The sequence below is a fragment of the Helobdella robusta genome (genome assembly GCF_000326865.2).
Source record: "Helobdella robusta unplaced genomic scaffold HELROscaffold_31, whole genome shotgun sequence".
In the NCBI taxonomy this organism is placed as follows: Eukaryota; Metazoa; Annelida; class Clitellata; order Rhynchobdellida; family Glossiphoniidae; genus Helobdella; species Helobdella robusta.
Window position 1 is genome coordinate 577,985 of NW_008704544.1, and position 21,505 is coordinate 599,489.

The window sequence follows — 21,505 nt, forward strand, 5'->3', positions numbered from 1 at the left end:
TGATTGATTGATTGATTGATTGATTGATTGATTGATTGATTGTTTGATTGATTGATTGATTGATTGATTGATTGATTGATTATTTTCGTACAGGACTTAATAAATTTACAGAAGAGTAAAAAGCTAGAACTTCCCCAGTGGTTTGTTTTCTCTTTCTTGCTTTCTTTCTCCATCTCTATCTTTCCATTCACACCACACACACACACACATACACATACATACATACATACATACACACATATACATACATACTTGCATGCATGTATGCATACAAATTGTATTCATTTGTTGTAGGTTTGTGATGTGGATCTTCTATGAGTTGATAGCAATCGTTGATGCAATGCACAAATGCTCTATAATGCATGGCGATCTCAAGCCAGACAATGTTCTCATCAGAAAATTGTTAGTTTGTTGTATTGCTTTTTTTTCTGTTTGTATTGCTCGTTTTGTATGTTTGTATAATTGTGTTTGTGTTGTTTTTCTTTTTTGTAAATATTGTATCATTTGTCGTATACATATATATGTTGTATACATTGTATAGTCTGTTGTATACATATATATGCGGTATAGGTTGTATTGCGTGTTGTATATTCTACACGTTACACTTACGGATCCACTGACCAATCACAACAGACCAACCCTGGAGGCCAGCCAATCGCCAGATGACCTGATATCCGATCGAACGGTCATGCTGAAGTTGATAGACTTCGGCCAGGGCATCGACATGGGCATGTATCCCCCTGGCACACAGTTCACTGCCAAATCTGGCCGGAAGGATTTGCAGTGTATCGAGATGAAAACTGGTAAACCTTGGTCTTATGAGGTACTGTGCTTGTTTGTTTGTGTGTGTGTTTGTTTGTGTGTGTGTTTGTGTGTCTGTTTGTTTGTGTGTGTGTGTGTATCTGTGTATGTTGATGTACGAAAAAATACCACACAGCATGATTTGTACATGCTGGCCGGCACGCTGTACACTGTAGTGATGGGCTCCTACATGAATGTTGCCCGGGTAGCTGGCCAATGGAAGATGTCAATCAAATTCAAGAGGTCGTCATCAGTATTTCCGATTACATTGACACATAATTAGATACTTAGATACGTAAAAACACATGGATGTATGTATTTTTCTATGAAATGAATGTATGTTTCTATGTGCATGTATGTATGAATGAATTGTATGTATGCATGCATGTATGTATGCATGTATTTTTCAGGAACTGGACAAACACTGACCCAATAAAACTGGCCCTCAATAGCTTGGTCAACGCGGAGATCATTAGGGAGCCTTCCATCCTGTGGGATATGATTGAGATGTTCAAGTCATTCGCTAGAAACGAAGTCAACAGCAGAATGTACAATGAATTCATTTACAGGCTTGTCAACGCAATTTCTCATAAATAAATAATTAAATATTTTATATTATAATATACAACTATTTATATTATAATATAATATAAATGGTTTTATTATTATTTATTATTATTATATTATTATAATATAATATAAACGGTTTTATGAATCAATAATAAAGGTGTATAAGCAATAAAATTAAATATCTCGAATAATAAAATCCATTAATAATGGAATGCCTTATAAATGGTTCCTATTTTAAAGATTTATGTGGATATATATATATATATATATATATATATATATATATATATATATATATATATATATATATATAGATTTGAGATGTTTGAACCTAGTAACTGACATTTTTAATACTAATTTTTATGTTTATAATAGTGTTTGTACGTGTGTGTGTGTTGTGTGTTTGTGTGTGTGTGTGTGTGTGTGTGTGTGTGTGTGTGTGTGTGTGTGTGTGTGTGTGTGTGTGTGAGAGAGAGAGAGAGAGAAATGACAATATAAAAATTATCGTTGACATTTCTGTCACTACTATGCATTTTGTTTTTCATCATTAAACATTTTTATTCATCCAAATATAAACTCAGCTAACAACCGAAACGTTTAAAATGTTTAGAAATTGTGGCCAGACATTTTTATTTGTTATTATCTGTTACGATAATTATTTCACGATTACTATGCTTTCCTTGATTCTAGCAATTTCACGCACAAGGTAGGATTGAAGTTTGAAAAGGTTTTAATTTTGACCTTTAATGTCATGTTTTTTCGTTAGTTTCATCTTATCTTTTTATATTACGTACATATTTCAAATGGATTTGATAATAACGAGTAGAGAAGAAGATATTTGTGTGTGTGTGTTTGTATGTGTGATGACGTCATGCCGAAGTGTGAAATCACAAAGTTTTTATCTTAAATGTTATTCTTTTTTACGTTACTCACTGCTGCTGTCGTGTTTAACTGTTTAAATTTCACGACTGAATTTAACCAACTGAACGTTACTACAAATAAAAGGTTTATAAGCAATAAAATGAAATAAAATACAATGAAAGGCGTTTGATTTTTTTTTTAGAAGTTTAACTTTTTTTCTATATTTCCCAAAAAAACAAATCGTCGAAACGTAGATGGAGCAGATGTTTCCGTTATAATTCGCACATCGCATCAATCGATAGCTAATTGATAGGTGTCCGCCTAATCGATGGAAGTGAAGGAGCGGAGCGATCGATAAAGGCACGTCTGTCCTCTCCCTTCTCCATCAAAGAGATCGTCCAACAAAGCAGGCACATCAAAGGCAACTTTTATTGGCTGTGAGAATTTGAAACCACCACTAGATTTTTACGATGTTTACGATTTTGTTATATTTTGAATGGAAGATCTTGATAAACTTGAGAAGTCGGTAATAAAATAAGTGTTACTTTATTGAGTTTTCAACAATGAGTGGTCGAGGAAGTATATAAAGGTAGGGAATTTTAAGTAATTTATTAACTCGGTTTTATATGATCCAGATCACATTGTTAACAAATAAACACATTAACTACCTAACAATCGTAAACAGAATCAATTTTCTTCCAAAATCACATTTAGTCTGAGCAAAATGTTTTACGAAAATGACTTATTCGGTCCGATGTATATGTGCGGTGCTGGGCCGCAACATGTCCAAGAAAGTTTCCCAAATTTGATGCAAACAATGGATGACAACAATCATCTATTGAACGGTGCTAACATTTCAAATGTACCAGCCAACTCGGAGAGAGTCTACTTCTCAAACAAAAGTGATAATGATGGATGGAACGTTGTTGATGCTCCGCAGGTTTCTCCAGCATCTTCTTCCTCCTCTCAATCATCATCCGACTCAAAAGTTTCAAACAATCAAATGATGCATAAAATACAATCACGATTTCAGCAGCATGCTGACTATCATATGCAGCCTTTTCACTACAACCAACAGCAACAGCCAATCTTACCATTACATCAGCAGCAAATGAATAGATTACCATCATTTCATCAACGTTCAATGTTGCCACCATTTGAAAACTTTTATCAACACTATGGAGAAACTGTTCCAGCATACCAACAACAACAAGCATACAAACCCAATGAGCAGCAACAACTACAAGCAAGCAATCCCGCGCAACAACAGCAGCAGAAACAACAACAGGCAAACAACCAGCAACAGAAGCAGAAGCAGCAACAACTACAAGCAGACAAGCCAGCGCAACAACAGCAGCAACAACAACAAGCATATGAGCCTACACAGCAGCAGCAACCGCTACAAGCAAACAAGCCCACGCAACAACAGCAACAACGATTTGCATGCCACGTTACACAACAACAAGCCTACAAAGGCACACAACAGCAGCAGCAATTATTTCCAATATCCCAAATTGAACATGAACAGGAGCAAGTTTTACAACCAATACAACAAAAACAAACTTGCTTTCAACAAGAAGATTTTGAAAGAGAACAACTAATACCAACACTTTACAGCCATCGCCAACAACCAATTTTTCAACAGCAGAGACAACATCATCACCAACAGCAAAAAATATTACCAACAAATGAGTCAGAAAATGAAGATGAAGAAGAAGATCAAGTGATTCCTAAATTTTACAAACATCGCCAACAATTAGCCGTCCCAAACTTTTCACAGCAGCTTCAACAACGATCACATATGTCACCTCAGTTTTTCCAACGACAACAAATGCAACCAACATTCCAACAACCAACATTCCAACAACAACAACCAGCATTCCAACAAGCAGAACAAATAACACCACAGTCATTTCAATCCCAGCCTTACAATCCAGAGCAACCCCAAATTCACTTTAAGGTTCCTGAGACTGAAACGCAGCCAACCGGACCAAAGAGGAAACGAAAACGACAACCAATAAGAACCACAGAAAGTTACAGGATAGTCTACAAAGCCTACCAAAAAGAAATCCTAGAAAGGGAATACAGTGTGAAGGAATTCATTTCTCCGGATGATCAGAATCGGATCGCAAAAGAGACCGGATTGGATACTAAACAGGTAAAAATATGGTTTCAAAATAGGAGGGCCAAAACTAGGAAAGAAAAAGGCAAAATAAGACCATAAGGATTTCTTTAGATGACAAAGATTTTAAACTGCTATAACGAACATTTTGTTTCATTGTGTTTCATTATAATTAAGATTGATATAATAATATTGGGATCAATGTTTTCGGTGTTGCATGAGATTTGAATTCAGGTGATTAAAAATTATTAATTAATTCATTTGTTGTTTTTGATTTTAATTTAAAATCAATTCTATATAAATACAATAATATATACCTATAATGATAATAATAATATAATAATAATAATAAAATTAATAATTACAAGAGTGATAATAAAAATGCAATAATACTTATTTAAGTTTTAACCGGATCAACAAAGATAAATTTGTATTTTTTCGGATTGCCACAGGAATATTTTCTATATTCTACATGTTGAAGTATTTTACTAATTATTTTACTATTATAACTAAACATCTAATTTATGCATACGCGTTTACATTTTGGCATGCTTGGAAATGTATTAAAATAATTAACTGCAAATTTCTAAAAGGAATTGAATAGCTGAATGTAAGAGAAATTTTGCAAAACTTTTCAGTAATTTTTTCTATTTTTCGCGGAACTAAACCGTTCAACCAGTAGATGGAGCTCGTGAGAATAATCGATAGCTAATTGATAGGCGTCTACTTAATCGATGCCAATGAAAGAGCGGAGCGATCGATAAAGCCACGTCTGTCTTCCTCTTTCTTCATCAAAGAGATCGTCCAACAAAGGCAACTTTTATTGGCTGTGAGAATTTGAAACCACCACCAGATTTTTACGATGTTTACGATTTTGTTATATTTTGAATAGAAGATCTTGATAAACTTGAGAAGTTGGTAATAAAATAAAAGTGTTACTTTATTGAGTTTCCAACAATGAGTGGTCGAGGAAGTATATAAAGGTAGGGAATTTTAAGTAAATTATTAACTCGATTTTATATGATCAAGATATCAACATATAAACACATTTAAAACCACTACCACATTTTACGAGTTTTACAATTTTAATTAATTTGATGAATTTTACGATTTAGTTATAGAAAGCGAAATAAATATTAAGAATGAAGTCTAAAGTCCGTAATAAAACATATTCATTATTGTTAAGACGAAAGTGGTCTTATATATAAGGAGGTGATTTTTAACATTTCATTATTTAACTGCTTAGACTGAGTAAAAATGTATTTCAATCAGAAAAATGATTTGTGTGAGCCATCCTATTTGTTTGGTGCTGGAGAAGACGAATTTTTTCAAGGATGTTTTATGGGTGCATTGAAAATAGAAAAAATTGACGATGTACCTGGCTCAAACAACAACGTCTCCTCAAACTCATGTTCAAACGATGGGTGGAATAAGGTTGATAATCGGATTCCTTCTTCAACTTCTTCCGATACATCTGTGTCAGCATCAATTATTTCAAATAATCAAATTTTTGACTTACAACCACAAATTCAGCAGCATGCGGGTTATCAGATGAAAAATTTTAACCACGGACAACAGCAGTCATTTTTGCCATCATATCAGCAGCAACAACAAACCCTACCAGAATTTGATGAGCACTCAATAATACCATCATTTCAAGAATTCCGGCATATTTATAGGCAAGCTGTTGCAACATGCCAACCCCAGGAACCAGTATCCGAACTCATGTTTCTGCAACAAGAACCTGCATATAAGCCCAGGCTCCTGCTTCAACAACGACTAGCACGCAATCCGATGCAGCTGCTTCAAGGAGAGGCAGGCAATCTTATGCAACAAGAACGAGAACCTGCCTGCATGTCTATGCAGCAGCATCAACAACTACAAACATGCAATCCTATGCAACTAAATGAATACAAAACACAACAACCGCAACAAGTGTTATCAACCGATGAACCTGTAATTCAGTATCTGGATTTGACAACTTTACAATTACCTCCTTTTCAACTACCAACAGCTCAACATAAACTCTCAGACTTTAAACAAAATATGCCAGAATTCGGATATCAGCAACCGGAGTTCCAACAACAACCAGATGTATTCCAGCAACAAAATCTACAATTCCAACAACAACTTCCACCATTCCAAAATTCTAATTACCAACAAGACGAACAAGAGCCCCAGTCATTTCAACCACAACAATCTCTGAATTGCGAACCTGAGTCTACTTCAAAAAAACAAAAAACAAGGAAATCGAGAAGACGAAACGGACCGCGGATAAGGACCGCCGAAAGTTACAGAATGGTATACACTAATTATCAGAGAGATCTATTAGAGATGGAATACCGAAGCAAAGAGTTTATTGATAAAAAGGATCGGGAACGGATCGCCGGACAAACCGGATTAGATGATAGCCAAATTAAATATTGGTTTCAAAACCGCAGAGTCAGAGATAAGAGAAAAAACAAGAGAAAAAAAAATTAGAGAACTTTTAGTGCTACCATCTCTTGTTTGGGGTTAAATATTTTCAAACTGTTTCGAAGAAATTTATCTTTATCAGGATTATATATCAGTATTATTTATTATATGCGTATGTCAGTTTATAATTCTTTGATCTATTTAATTTTTTCCATATAAAATGTAACTAACTCATATTTCATTATTTATTAGAACAAATGTTGCTTGCCGAATAAAAAACAGTTAACTGAATTAGTCGCCAGACTAACCGTTACATGATAAAAATCAATATAGAAGAAATAAAAAAAATTAAGAAATAAACAACTGAACATGATAAGAAATCTAAAATTTAATGGTGGAGTTATAATTTTAAAATTACTTGAGTTTAAGAAATTTGCGCGTAAACAAGAAATAAGTTCAAAGCACACTTGCCAAGAATAGGATAGTAAAATATCGTAGTGGTCATGTCACAAACTCAATCTTCTTGAATCACCGTAAAAATCTTAATTATGTTTTGATACGTTATGTAATGTCAGCAGCATTTTTTTCGTCGCGTTTTTAAATCGTTCGTATTTTAAAACATTTTGAACAACAAAAACTCGAATTTGGTAAAATCTTGAAATATTTTTTCGTGAATAATTCAAGAAGAAATCCCAACGATGAATCTTTGCTCTCATTTTATTCATCGAAGCCATTCACTGGAGCATCGAAACCAGGCACCATAACCATTCATTCAGCCATTTAACCAAAATTTTTGGATAAATCGACATGGCTCATACAAAATAAAAACATTACTATTTCAGTGCCATTACTATTAAACCATTACATTACTATTTCAGTACTTTCTATGGAAAATCTCATTTACGTTCGTTAGAAAACTCAAACGTTTTATGATAATTTTATTACGAATGAAAAACTTTCTGTAATAGATTTTAAAGATGTAATAAATTTTTGGCAATGAAATTGATAAACCTAACAGACGGTTGCAGTAAGAGTGTATCAGCGTGACAAAGTTCGCTTTCATCGATAGCCTAATTGGTCTCGTGTCTAACTTAGACCATTTAAAACCATCGATAGACACGCGTCTACGGTCTAATATAAAAGGATGCGAAAGTAAGCATATCTTCATTTCTTATAATAAAATTTGAAACCAAAGCAAAATATGAAAAAAATTATAACCTAAGAAAAGGGATCGTTAAAAATTTGTTTGAAACTAGATCTTGATCTTTAAATCGCTTGAATAAAAATAATTATATTAAATAATCTTGAAGTGAAATGGTATATAAACAGGTCGTAATTTTCATAATAAATGTTATCTAAGAATTTAAATGTTTCAACTGATTTATAAATGAATTTATCTTATGTGAAGTTTATTTAGCTTAGCCGATAACAGAAAAATATATTTTTTAACTTATTCATTATAAATTCTTTTGGAAGATTTTATAATTATTTAAAAACATATGACTGAATTTAACTATTTCATAATTAAATTTTAGTTAATTTTTACAATTAAATTTAATAACTTTTAATCGTTTTAAAATGTCATCTAAAATGAACGACTGTCCGGTAACGCATAACTCAGAAGGTACAGCAAAATTTCTAGGAGGAGATGACGTATTGGTACACTGCTGCTGGATCAACAACCACTCTTCTTACCTAACCAACGACAACGTCCACTACTAACATCAGCAACTATTATAACCATAACAACAGACAACGACAAGTTGACATTAAACGAAGTTTTTGAAAAAGTTCAGATTTTAATAAATTAATAAATAATAATAAGATAAGAGGCGCCCGGATAAACAAATGTCAGAAAGGCCAGCAAAGGCTTCTTATGTTTTTATAAAAAAGCTTTATTCGTAAATAGAAGACAAGTCATAAGCAGTTTACATAATTAATCACGACGAAATTCGTTCGAAATACGAAACTAAGCACTCCTCGCATTATGTTGTGTGTGACAAGTCTTAGAATTGTTATTATATGATTGACAAATTGGATAAAATTCTTGTTTTTGAAAATTTTCGATTTAAACTAAATAGAAGAGTCCTATAAAAAAATTAGTAAATGCTTAAGGTGAAAAATACTACTAGTAAAAATAAAATATCAACTAAACCAAAATATTTTATAATGAAATACTCCAGTTTCAAACATTAAAATAAGCAAGGACTGTTAAACTTTACAAGCAAAGATATTATACCAACATAAACCAACTTTGCAAGCAAAGATGTTATACCAGCTTTACAAGCAAAGATGTTATACCAACATCAAAGTCATGATTTTATGGACTGATTTGTCATGTGAAATTTTAGTTATTAAATATAATTATTGTATAACAATTTGTTATGCGTAGCAAATTTTCTAAACTAATGAATTTACAAGATTTTTATAAACTAATGAATTTAAGATTATTAGCTTTTTATTAAATTACCGTCCATTAATTAAATTAATTTATTAGATAAATAAATAGCAACCAATACAAAGAAATCGATTTACAATCGTTGGTTCGGAAACTACATATAAAGAAAGTGCATGGAGTCTGTAGTCATTATTTCAAAAGTTTAATAGGTTGATTGCGGACTTAGCGTAGAGTAATAAATAACTTTTTAAATTGTTAAAACTAAATTAAAATGTCATCCAAACAACTTGAACATATTACTCCAGCACAGTCGAAAGTAGAATATTCATATATGTATGAAATACCTCAAAAATTCCTACAACTTCCGGAAAAAGTACTATGGCTAGAAGAAAATTGTCCTTCCATACAACAACCAAACCTACCAATCCAACAAGCAGTAATCCAATCGAGGTCCGAGTATTCGGAATATTATGACATTCTTAAGGAGTTTCTAATACTCCCGGAAAAGGAAAAATGGCTGGAAGAAAATTGTCCTAGCATAGGACAACAGCCAAACCAACCAACTCAACAAGTAGTAATTCAGTCGCATCAACAAACACAAAGACATATTGTATTGGAAGGTTTTCAACAGTCATTTCAACCACAACAATCTCTGAATTGCGAACCTGAGCCAACAACTACTTCAAAAAAACAAAAAACGAGGACATCGAGAAGACGAAACGGACCACGGATAAGGAGAAGGACCGCAGAAAGTTATCGAATGGTGTACACTGCTCATCAGAGAAATCTATTAGAGATAGAGTACAAAAGCAAAGGGTTTATTGAACGAAAGGATCGGGAACGGATCGCCGAGCAAACCGGATTAGATGATAGCCAAATTAAATATTGGTTTCAAAACCGCAGAGTCAAAGATAAGAAAACAAACCAATTAGAGAATTAGAATTTTAGTAGTGATACCATCTCTGGTTGTGGTTAAATATTTTGAAACTGTTTTCGGACCGCTAGAATGGTATACAATGCTCGTCAGAAAGAAATATTTGAGAGCGGATACAGAAGCAAGGAGTAAATTGATCGAAAGGATCGATCGCCAGGGAAACTGGATTGCGACACTTCATCTACAGATGTACAACAAATTGTGTTTATAATCATGTGTTGTGCAATTTTCGTAAATGTAAATATCAATGTTAATATTTATTTGTAAATATATAGAAAAGCTTATTTATTAACAACCGCGACTTATGAAATTTTTTTCAAAAATATATCTAATAATCCATGCGTGAAGTGTCGTTGATATGTATTAATATCCTTTTTGTTAATATATAATCGTTATTTCATATAAACATTGCATATAAAAATCGTTCTGCAAAATTACTGTGTGTGTGTGTGTATTCGCATTTAAAGGCACTGACTAATTGCACAACCGTCGAAGCATTAAAATTCTATATAATGAAATCAAATTGAATTCATGAAATACCTTTTTAGAATAAAAAAATAATTAAATACACATTAATGAGAATAGATAGATAGCACTAAAACAGAAAAAAGTCAATAAAATGAATGATCGAATATGTAAAAAAGATAGTTATTTAATAAATGAATGAATAAATGAAGGCAATAAATAAATAAATACTGTGATTAAAAGTGAATTCATTATAAAACTGTAGCCACCATATTAAATATATAAAAAAAATTAAATAAAATTAAATTAAATAAAAAGAAATAAACTATCCGATAAACCAGGGGTGGGCTAACTACATGTGGACAGCGGAGCTATTCTTTTATGGGGACCACGAGGCATTGTTCGCCAAAAAAAGGGCGCCAGCCAGACATCATAACCAAAAAAAGGAACCATAAATCTTAAAAAAATTCTCCCCCGGGTCGAAAAAATTTGCTATTTAAATACATATGCGGCCCTTCAAAGGTAAAATAATTTTCAATGCGGCCCTTACAGCAAAAGGTTTGCCCACCCCTATGATAAACTACAAAAATGGTACAACGAGAACGAAATTAATTGATCTTACTCCCAAGTTAGTGAAAACTTAACAATCATATCTTACAAATTAGTGAAATATTAACATTTTTACGTTAAAAAACATACGAAAATCGAACAAATTTTTAAAAAATTTAACGAATTCATTCCTCAAATCTCTAAAATCTTAATTATAAAAAATTATCAAATTTATTACAAAGAGTTAACAAAAAAATAAAAAAAAAACAAAAAACAAAACTTCTAGCAGAAATCAAAATCACTGTACAGCAGCCGGACAGAGCCTTCTGACCAAGTCGCCAAGGGCCAAACATTTATCTTCTAGCAACTTGTTAGTGGAGTTCAAATCATTTTTCTGTTTCTCCAAGACTTGTAGATATTTAACGAGACGGGCGTTTTCGCTGTACAAATCTTTTATCAGTTTTTCCGTCTTCTTTTGTTGGTCGTTCTTGATATTATCACGACAGGTTAATTAAATTTTATATACTATAATAATAATTATTTAAATAATTATAAAATTAAAATTATTATAATAATTATAATTAACTATAATAATTCCGTCTGCACGCATAGATATATGATTTTTAAGTGTTTTATTAGGAAAATTAATATTAAACATTTTTTTTTGTAAAGGAATGCCTCTAAAATAATAACTCAGCGCTATACAAATTATTATTCTTATTTCATTGTTAGGCTTGTTGGCTTTGTCAAAGTAAGACTAACCATAGATATAAAAATAAAGTAAGAACATAGTTGGCTAACAAATTGTTTGATTCTTTGGTCTTTGTTATCGATGAGGCCGGTCAGCTTATTCACGTAGTTATCGCTCAATAATTTTTCTTTGTTTAAATCATTCAGACTTTTGTCGAAAGATTCCCTGGCAGCTGGAAAATAGAATAATAATAATAATCATAATAACAATAACAACAGCAGAGACAAGTAACATAACAATAGCAACAATATTAATAACGTATAGCTAACCAGTTAACAAATTAGTCGACTCCAACTGACTACGCTCCAGCATGGCTTGTAGCTTTTCGTTAGCTGCTTCGGTCCAGGCCATTTTGCTGGCCAGTTGCTGATATTTAGCAGGGTCGATCAGCTGATCTTTGGCTAGCGTCCATGCTTGTTTCTCGGCTCGATGCTGATTGGTTAAGGCGGTGAGGGCTGTCGTGACATCATTCAGCTGCGGGGTGCGTGTGGTGAAAGTTTAAGAGGTTGAAAAATTAAGGCAGTCACACCGTTGCGAAATAAAAAACCTGTGGTGGATAAATGAAAAAATGAATGATTGAATGAATGAATGAATGAATGAATGAACGGGTGAATGGGCGGTTACCTGATTAAGCGTTCTTCTCAACTGATCTCGTAGCAAATCTCTCTCGGCCATCACATCTGCCTTGTCAACCTTGGGTGAATTTTTAAAAATTTCATCATCTCCATCATTTTACTATTATTACTTTTCTTATTCTTTACTTTTTAGCAATTCTCTCTTACGTATTTCTCAAAAATATCAGCAACAAGCACAAACAGACACACACACACACACGCACACACACACACACACACACAGAGACATACAGACACACACACTATATTCAAATGAGTATTCCAAATAAGAATACTGGAAGGAAATATTCATAAGAATCGTCACACGAATGAATGGACGGATGGATGAATGAATGAATGAATAAATGAATGAATGAATGAATGAATGAATGAATGAATGAATGAATGAATGAATGAATGCGAGAATAAATGAATCAAATAATTTACTAACCACTAATTGTTCTGTGGAAAAGTGCGATTTGTTATTGAGGTTGGGAGACATCCTATTTAACTGTTCATTCATCTTAACGTTGAAAAAATTAAATAAATAAACGAAAGAAGGAACGAACAAATAGACAAACAAACAAACAAACAGACAGACAGAAAGACAGACAGACAAATAGACAGACAGACAAACAAACAACCCACCCCCAACATCAAACTTTCTCTACCTTCTCGTTGCGACTCATCAACTCAGCATTCTGCCTGCACAAATCACTAATTTGCTCTCTCAAGTACGTCTCCAGTCTGCCACTACCAGCCGACGACAACTTTACTTCTTTTTCCACCCTCTGCAAATTAAACACAAAATAAATTGTTAATAAAATAAGTTTCGAGAAAACGAAGGACTCACTAAGTCATTTTTTAGTCTTCTCAAAGCGTTTTTAAAGTCATTTTTTTCCATTTTGCTTTCATTTTTTAATTTCTCCGCTAACGCGTTCAAGTTTTTTATTTCTAACTTTTTTATTTCATTATCTTTCGTCAAGTTTAAGATTATTCTTTCGTTCGTCATCATGAGATCGCTTATTCTACTTTCTAGATCTTTTATTTTATTTATAGTCTTTGGGTTTTCCTTATTTTCCATTTCCTTCAGTTTCCTTTCCCTATCTTTGTTTAAACTGTCAATGGCGGTAGCGAAGTCATCCGCCAGTTTTTTAATTTCCTTATCATGATCTTGTTTTATTTTTGATCTTTCCTTTTCAAACTCCAGCCTGACGTCATTCAGTTTGCTTTCATAATCTTTTATTAGATTTTCAATCGATTCGTCTGGAATGTTATTAATGACGTTGTCAAAATCGCTCAAATCTGAGTTTACCGGTTGAGATCTAGATTGTGAAGGTGCTGGCTGTGGTTGTAGCTGTGGTTGTAGTTGTGGTTGCTGTGGTTGTAGTTGCTGTAGTTGTAGTTGTGGTTGCTGTGGTTGTAGCTGTGATTGTAGTTGTGGTTGCTGTGGTTGTGGTTGCTGTGGTTGTGGTTGCTGTGGTTGTAGTTGTGGTTGCTGTGGTTGTAGTTGCTGTGGTTGTAGTTGTGGTTGCTGTGGTTGTAGTTGTGGTTGGTTTTGGTGTGGTTGTCGCAGTTGTCGCGACGACAGAACATTCTCATCGCCATCTTTCCGATGCCTCTGTGACTCTTTCAGACTTGTAATTTCTTCATTTCTGTCCTTAATGACTTTCTCCAGCTTCTTGTTCACCTTGTAGGAAAGCTCCAACTTATCCTCCAAATCGCTGATCATAAGATCCATCTCGTGAATAACCTGCGACATGTGCTTCTCATCTGCTGCTATCTTGCTCTTCAACTCGCTAATGTTCGCCTGGTACTGCTTCAGTAGCTTTTCTCTATCATCATTATCATGATCGCCTCTCTCATCGTTATTATCATCATAACCGTCTAATTCGAAATCAGTTTGAGTTGACGTTGTTGCGGTTATCGTTGTTTCGATGTTTCTAAATTGTTGTTGCTGTGATGTTGCTGGTGACGTGTCGTTGTTAATGACGTCACCCTCAATAATACTTGTCTGGGTCTGTGCTGTGACGGTTGATGTTGTTGTTGTTGACGCTGTTACCGGCACTTTGATGACGTCAGTTACATCAGTCTGTATAGATGTCTTGTTGGAAGCATCATGTTCTTCAGTCAGCGAGGCTCTTGATGGTCTCAGTGATTCTAGTTCATTATTACTAACATCAACAACATCTGGGACACCAAATACGTTATCCTCCGTCTGTGTCTCCACCTCACTGACACCAACGATTGACGTTTGTGTGGATATGTTGTCATTGCTGGCGTTAATAACATCCTCAGTCTGCATCATGACATCAACATTTTTCTCATCCGTTGTTTCACATTGCGTCGTTACATCAACTGACTCAACTGTTGATGTCTGCGCTGCTGTTGATTCTTTCAGTTCGTCGTCAGTCTGAATCGACATGTCATTGAGATCAGTGGCCATTGTTGGTGCCGAGACCTCAGCGACGGAGTCACGCGGTTGTTCGGTTTGCGACGAAACGTCAACAGAGTCACGTGATTCAGTTTGTGACGTCACGTCTATGAATTTCTCAACATCATCATCGTCACTCTGCTCAAATGTCTGTGTGAATGTATCTCTAGATACGCCTGTATCTGTTTGTATGTATGTGCTAATTAGTTCCTCAGATGTGGTCTGTGTGGTCGCTTCAACAGCAGCAGCAACTAAATCATCATCGGTTTGTGTCATGACGTAAGTGACGTCATTTATAGACGTTTGAGTCTTCGCGTGCATGACTTCGTTAGATGCTGTTTGAGTTTCTACATGCGCAAACTTCGTATCGTCACCTTGGACCTCCCCAGTCTGAACTTCAGAATCTGAAAAAACCTTCTCAATTTCATCCGTCTGCGTATGCAAATTAATCTTCTCTATGACGTCACTTATCACTACGTGATTTGTCTGGCAATGAATGTCGCTCCTCTCAATGGCGATTACGTCATCGTCATCGGTCTGGCCGGCGAAATCATTTCTATCAATAGCCTTACTGATTATAACCTTTTCCGTTTGAATTCCTGTCTCAATTTTTTCGACGATGACGTCATTTTCATTGGTCTGCGACGTGACGTCAACCTTTTTAACGACATTAGCACGCATAGCATCGACACCTTCACTACTTACCATATTAGTGACGTCATCTTTTTCTTTAATCGAATCTTTGACGTCATCAACCAGGTCATCGTCAGATGTGAAAAATTTTCTCAGTTCGGTTGGAATGATAGATGAGTGGCTGTCTTTCTTTGTTGTTGTTGTTGTTGGTTTTGCTTCCTCCACATTGTTGTTGTTGTTGTCGTCTTTCATTTGCTGTTGTAAGTCTTCAATGAGCTTTGATTGTTTCTCCAACTCGTTTTGCAGTCTGGTTATTTCTTTATTTTTGTTACTGTGTGTGTGTGTATGTGTGTGTGTTATGTGTGTGTATGTGTGTGCTTGTGTGTGTGTTTTTTTTGAAATCAAAAGAATTATCAATGTTAGACATATTTATTTTTTACTAAAAAGGCCAAAAATGAAAACCAGCATTATCATCATCATAATTCAAATCATCATCATCACCACCACCATCATCATCATCATCATCACCACCATCATCATCACCAACTCTAATTCATCAGCCGATGAGACCGGAAGTTGTGACGCTGATGATGATAATTTATCTTTCACGTAATCTTTCATCAGATCTCTTTCCTTTTCCGCTATTGCATCCGCTATGGCGCGCTGTTGACTGGCTAATAAGTCGTCCTGTTCATGTTTAGAAGATCTTTCGTTCATTCGATCGTTCATTCATTCGTTCGTTCATTCATTCATACATTCTTTCATTAGTCCATTCGTTCGTTCATTCATTAATAATTAACATAAATAATTATAATGACCTTTTCTTTTTTATGATCTTTTTTCAACTTTTCCAACTCGTCTGCGTGTTTGCTTTCGAGCTCCGAAATTTCTAACAACAAGGCACCTAATAACAACAACAACAACAATAATAATAATAATAAAAATAATGGCGATGACGACGATATTGGTGAAGAAGATGAACGATGACGATGATGAAGATGAGGACGACAACAACAATAATAATAATCAGAAACCTTCAGCCTGCTTTCTTTCATCGGCAGCCAACTTTTCCCTTCTGTCCATTTCTCTCTGGATCGTTCTACGTACGTCATCAGAGATGTTTGCGTCATCTGCATGGGTCATTATTATTGTTGTTATTGCTATTTTTGTTATCATCATCTTCACCATCGTCATCGTTGTCCTCTTCATCAATATCGTCGTCATCACCATCACCATTATTATTATTTATATTATTATTATTATTATTATTATTGTTATTTGTCTTTTTTTAAATATTATTCTAATGTTTAAAATGTTTTGAAAGCATAAAAAATATTTACCGAAATCTAGCGAAGAGTACCGGTCATTTGATAGCCTTACTTTATTATCACTCTCATCATCACCATCGTCCAATTTCTTAGTTAAAATCATTAAAAATCAATTTAAGTTAATTATTTACTCAATTAAAATCAAACTTATGAAAATTTGTCCTTTAATTAATTCAATTTAACATTTTACGCTGAAAAATATGTTTATTATATATGAACTGTCATAGGTTGGTGGGCTTATAGAGGAAAAATTCTGATTTGTAGGCAGTAGTGTGATGAAATTTGATTGGTAGATATGATTATAAAGAAAAAACTAATTAGTAGCCAGTAAAATATGACAAAAATGTGATTGGTCCCCATGGTTACAACCGAAATAGAATGTAATTGGTTACCAATAAAGCATGGTCAAATATGATTGGTTGCGATGATTATGGCCGAAATTGTGATAGGTAGTTGGAGAAAAATGATTTGATGAACTCATAAGGACCTTTTTGGTGGCTTCATAATTTGTATCTTTAATCGTTGATGCATTGTTCAAGTCTTCAGTTAACTTTTTAATTTCCTATGAATGAATGTATGAATGAATGAATGTACGAATGAATGAATGTATGAATGAATGAATGAATAAATGAATGAATGAATGAGGACACTAACAAAGTACCAGAGAAAAAAAGAGGTACTAACACTTTCTAATTCTTCATTTTTCACTCTCAACCTCTCACACTCATCCATCGATTCCTTCAGACTATCTTCTAATTTTTTCTTCAATTTTTCAAAATCATCTCTATCAGATTTTGACGGCATTGCTGATGATGATGATGTCGTTGGTGGAGGCGATGATGATGATGATTTCGTTTGTTTCTTAGCCTCAGTCAGTTCATCTCTTAATTTTTGGTTTGCTTCTTCTAATAATCTGCGAAAAAAATATTGATTGGCCGATTGATTGATTGATCGATTTGTTGATCGATTGATTGATGGATTGATTTGTTGATTGAGTGATTGATGGATTGATTTGTTGATTGAGTGATTGATTGATATAAATTCCTGTTTCACATTCAAATAAATAAACGAAAGAGAGATTAAGTATTTATATTAGATACCGTTAATTTTCGTTACATATTTATTAAGGTTCATTCATTCATTTATTCATGCCTTCATTCATTCATTTGTCTGTTAATCTATTTATCCATCCATCAATCCATCCATCACCATGATGTCTATTTATCCATGCATCCATTCATTCATCCATGCATCCATTCATTCATCCATTAATTCATCTATTCATCCATTCACTCACTTAACTTCCATATCTTTCTTCTGTTCAATGGCATCCAATAGTTCGTCGGCATCTTTCAGATTGCTCTTCAACTCTTCCACCTCTTCATTCAGTCTATCGCACTCCTCCACTAAATCCTCATTATCTCTCCTATTAGGTTTGTTCGGAACGTTGGAAATACCCAAAATTAGCATACGAATACCACATAGATGGCGTGTATGACATGCATTTTAAAACGTACTTTTTTTTTTAAAGAACAATACCTCTAAAAAAACTCTTCAGAATATAAGGGGACGAAATAAAATTGTTTTGTCATCATCACCATCATCATCACCATCATCATCACCATCATCATCATCATCAAAAACACTATCATCATCGTCACCACCAGCAACGTCATCATAACCCCATCATCATCACCACTCCTACCATCATCACGACGAACTATCACCATTATCATCATCATCATCATCATCAACTGACCACAACTTATCAGTAGAATTCAGTAGCATATCAGCAGCAGCATCATGCAGAGCTGCATCTTTCGAGTTCTTCAGCTGCTGTTCGAGAACTCTGGCCAGCTGACTGGGGGCAATATTACCCACGGGGTCAAAGTTCAATCTCTGTTTTATTATTATTATTATCTTTATTATTATTATTAGTAGTAGTAGTAATGCTAGTAACAATAATATTTGGAATAGTAGTAGTAGTAACAGTAGCGGTAGTAGTAATCTGTAGTAGTAGTAGTAGTAGTAGTAGTAGTAGTAGTAGTAGTAGTAGTAGTAGTAGTAGTAGTAGTAGTAGTAGTAGTAGTAGTAGTAGCAGTATCAGCCTTTATCATTTATCAGTATAACTGTATGAATGTGTTAAAAAAAAACACACACACGCACGCATGCACACACATTATACACATGCATATACACATATTGTCGAAAATGTAAATTTACAATACTTTCAATATGTTTTCCCCATCAGCTATTTTACATCTACTCATGTAATCAATGACATCTCTGCCCTTTACGAACCTAATTTAATTTTTTTAGATGTAGATTTAAACTTTTTAAATATTTAAAATGAAAGCTATTTAAATTGAAAGTGAAAGCAAAATGAAAATTAAATTTATAAAAAAATACACTTATGGCAAGCATTTATTTTACAATTCTATGGATTTATGGTTTAAATGTTGTAACAACTGCAGGTTTTTATCATAAATTTTATAAATCTATCAAAAAATTTCAAATTTAAAAACACACCCAGTTCGGTTGGGGTCCAAAAAATTGAGCCAGTCAGTTGGGTCAGCCCGAGAGGTAGCAGATAAGTTAGGAAACTTATTTTTGTCACCAAAATTAGGCAGAGAATCAAATTTGGAATCTTTTGAATCAGTTTCTGGACTGTTCTTGTCAAGAACTGCCTTTGTTGAGGGGGTCTTTGGAGGTAGGGGTTCATTTTCTTTGGTAGGTAGAATAGTGGATGATGGGGATTTTGTGTTGTTGGCATCTTTGTTTGTTGGTGTGGTTTCATCATCTTTGTTTGTTGGTGTGGTGTTGATGTCTTTATTGGTAGGTGTGGTTTCATTGTTTTTGTTGGCAGGTGTGGTTTTATTGTCTTTGTTTCTGGGTGTGACGTTTGGCGCTGGGGAGGTAACAGGAGCTGTGGGTTCTTGTAGGGAATCTGGTGGAAATTTTGGAGTTGAAGGTGTCGGAGGAGATGGTTTGTTGAACATGCCTACCAAGAATTCATCCTCACTAATCTTTCCATCTTTGTCCTGGTCTAAGTCTTGAAATAATTTATCCAACTCCTGGGGAGTAGTTAAAAATGATATGAATGACTCTAATTTTTTCACAGAAACTTAAGAGAATAAAAAGATGGCGATTGAAACCTTTTTGGTCATATCTTCCATGCCGAAGTACTCGCAGATCTTCGCAAGTTCATCCTTGTTAACATAACCCTGGCTAGCCACTCCTAAGTCATTGAAAATGGCTTTTAAATTTTCTTTATCCATCGAGATCGAAAATAATAATCAACAAAATAGGCCGTCAAAATCTTCTTTTAAATACTTTATTTTATAAAATAGAATCGAAAAAATAATTTAAAAGCGTTCATTTTCATCGTAAAACTCGAAAAAGCCTTCGTCGTATTGAATGTTTACAACTTGAGTGAAAAGTGAATTCGATTTCAAGGGATGAAAAAGAAAAATTAATTTTTTCAGTGTTTAAATTATGCCTAGTTAAATTCTTAATGCCAAAGTTGAAATAAAAACGACACAAATATTAAATTTTAACAAACGATTTTAACAGAAATGTTTATAAAACACCAAAAAATCAATGCGATTTCATAAAATTTAATCAACAAAGTGATCAGGACAACACGTTATATTAACGACGCATAACAGATGGTTAATCTTATACCTTGCAATATAATTCATAAAAAATACCATAATAATAATAATAATAATAATAATAATAATAATAATAATAATAATAATAATATAAATAATAATGATAATAAATGAACAATATTAATGACAACATCATCATGAGTGCCACAAACAAGAAGATGTCTTTAAACTTGCCATCGGGGAATAGACTAAACAGGAATAAGAAGAACCCTGAAAAGGTTCTTTTCAGCACCTCCCCAGGGTCAACATCTAACTTATTTCGCAAACAGATCTCTAGATACAAACATACACACAGCTACACACATATATACATACATACACATACATGTATATATATATATATATATATATATATATATATATACACACGCACATACATACACAAACTCATGAAAAACATTGCGTGTCGTATTGCTAAGAAAAAGAAAATAAAAAAGACGGAGGAAGAGAGAGAGAAAGAGGAAGAGAATAAAGAAGAAAAATTAACGCGTTACAATACATTACAATGCCATCTAAAAACTTAGAGTTATACTATGAAAACATACTATACATAAACATTTAAAATACACACACACACACACGCACACACATATACACACACAAACACACACACAATCCATTCACATCACACACACAATCACATTCACATGTTGATAAATGAGTGGAATTTTTATAGCGCTAGCTATTTTGTAATGTAACGTAATGTAATGTTGTTAATGCAAAATCGATGTTCAAATGATCAACTGCTTATCGAAAAAGCATAACGTCCCTGATCATCTAGAGCAAGAAGTATTGGAGATCATCATCATCATCATCATCACGTCGTCATTATCGTCCTCGCCATCAACTTCATCGTCATCTTCTTCTTCTTTGTCTTCTTCTTTATCATCATCATCATCATCGTCAAATGGACCATCATCATCATCATCATCATTACACAATCATCGTCGTCGTCA

At 33.8% G+C, this 21,505-nt stretch overlaps 5 protein-coding genes across 5 annotated transcripts; 4 read left to right on the forward strand and 1 right to left on the reverse strand.

Annotated features, from left to right (window-relative positions):
• Positions 1 to 301: 301 nt before the first annotated feature.
• On the forward strand, positions 302 to 1,084 carry HELRODRAFT_82024 (hypothetical protein; the record flags this gene model as incomplete). The annotated part of the gene is made up of 3 exons (XM_009022273.1): positions 302 to 402; positions 652 to 823; positions 938 to 1,084. 3 exons carry the CDS (start codon positions 302 to 304, stop codon positions 1,082 to 1,084), a joined length of 420 nt encoding a protein of 139 aa, XP_009020521.1.
• Positions 1,085 to 4,249: 3,165 nt separating this feature from the next.
• On the forward strand, positions 4,250 to 4,447 carry HELRODRAFT_153685 (hypothetical protein; the record flags this gene model as incomplete). The annotated part of the gene is made up of 1 exon (XM_009022274.1): positions 4,250 to 4,447. A coding segment is annotated over one exon (198 nt), but the record flags the coding sequence as incomplete, so codon positions are not given.
• A 2,178-nt stretch (positions 4,448 to 6,625) lies between these two features.
• Positions 6,626 to 6,823, forward strand: HELRODRAFT_148126 (hypothetical protein; the record flags this gene model as incomplete). The annotated part of the gene is made up of 1 exon (XM_009022275.1): positions 6,626 to 6,823. A coding segment is annotated over one exon (198 nt), but the record flags the coding sequence as incomplete, so codon positions are not given.
• Positions 6,824 to 9,915: 3,092 nt separating this feature from the next.
• HELRODRAFT_148587 (hypothetical protein) lies at positions 9,916 to 10,086 on the forward strand (the record flags this gene model as incomplete). Its single annotated transcript, XM_009022276.1, has 1 exon — positions 9,916 to 10,086. A coding segment is annotated over one exon (171 nt), but the record flags the coding sequence as incomplete, so codon positions are not given.
• Positions 10,087 to 11,413: 1,327 nt separating this feature from the next.
• HELRODRAFT_174839 (hypothetical protein) lies at positions 11,414 to 20,153 on the reverse strand (the record flags this gene model as incomplete). Its single annotated transcript, XM_009022277.1, has 16 exons — positions 11,414 to 11,602; positions 11,878 to 12,038; positions 12,136 to 12,340; positions 12,491 to 12,559; positions 13,152 to 13,271; positions 13,334 to 15,878; positions 16,095 to 16,234; positions 16,366 to 16,451; positions 16,582 to 16,677; positions 16,888 to 16,963; positions 17,363 to 17,437; positions 17,560 to 17,681; positions 18,597 to 18,774; positions 19,104 to 19,176; positions 19,405 to 19,949; positions 20,031 to 20,153. 16 exons carry the CDS (start codon positions 20,151 to 20,153, stop codon positions 11,414 to 11,416), a joined length of 4,803 nt encoding a protein of 1,600 aa, XP_009020525.1.
• Between the last annotated feature and the right edge of the window lie 1,352 nt (positions 20,154 to 21,505).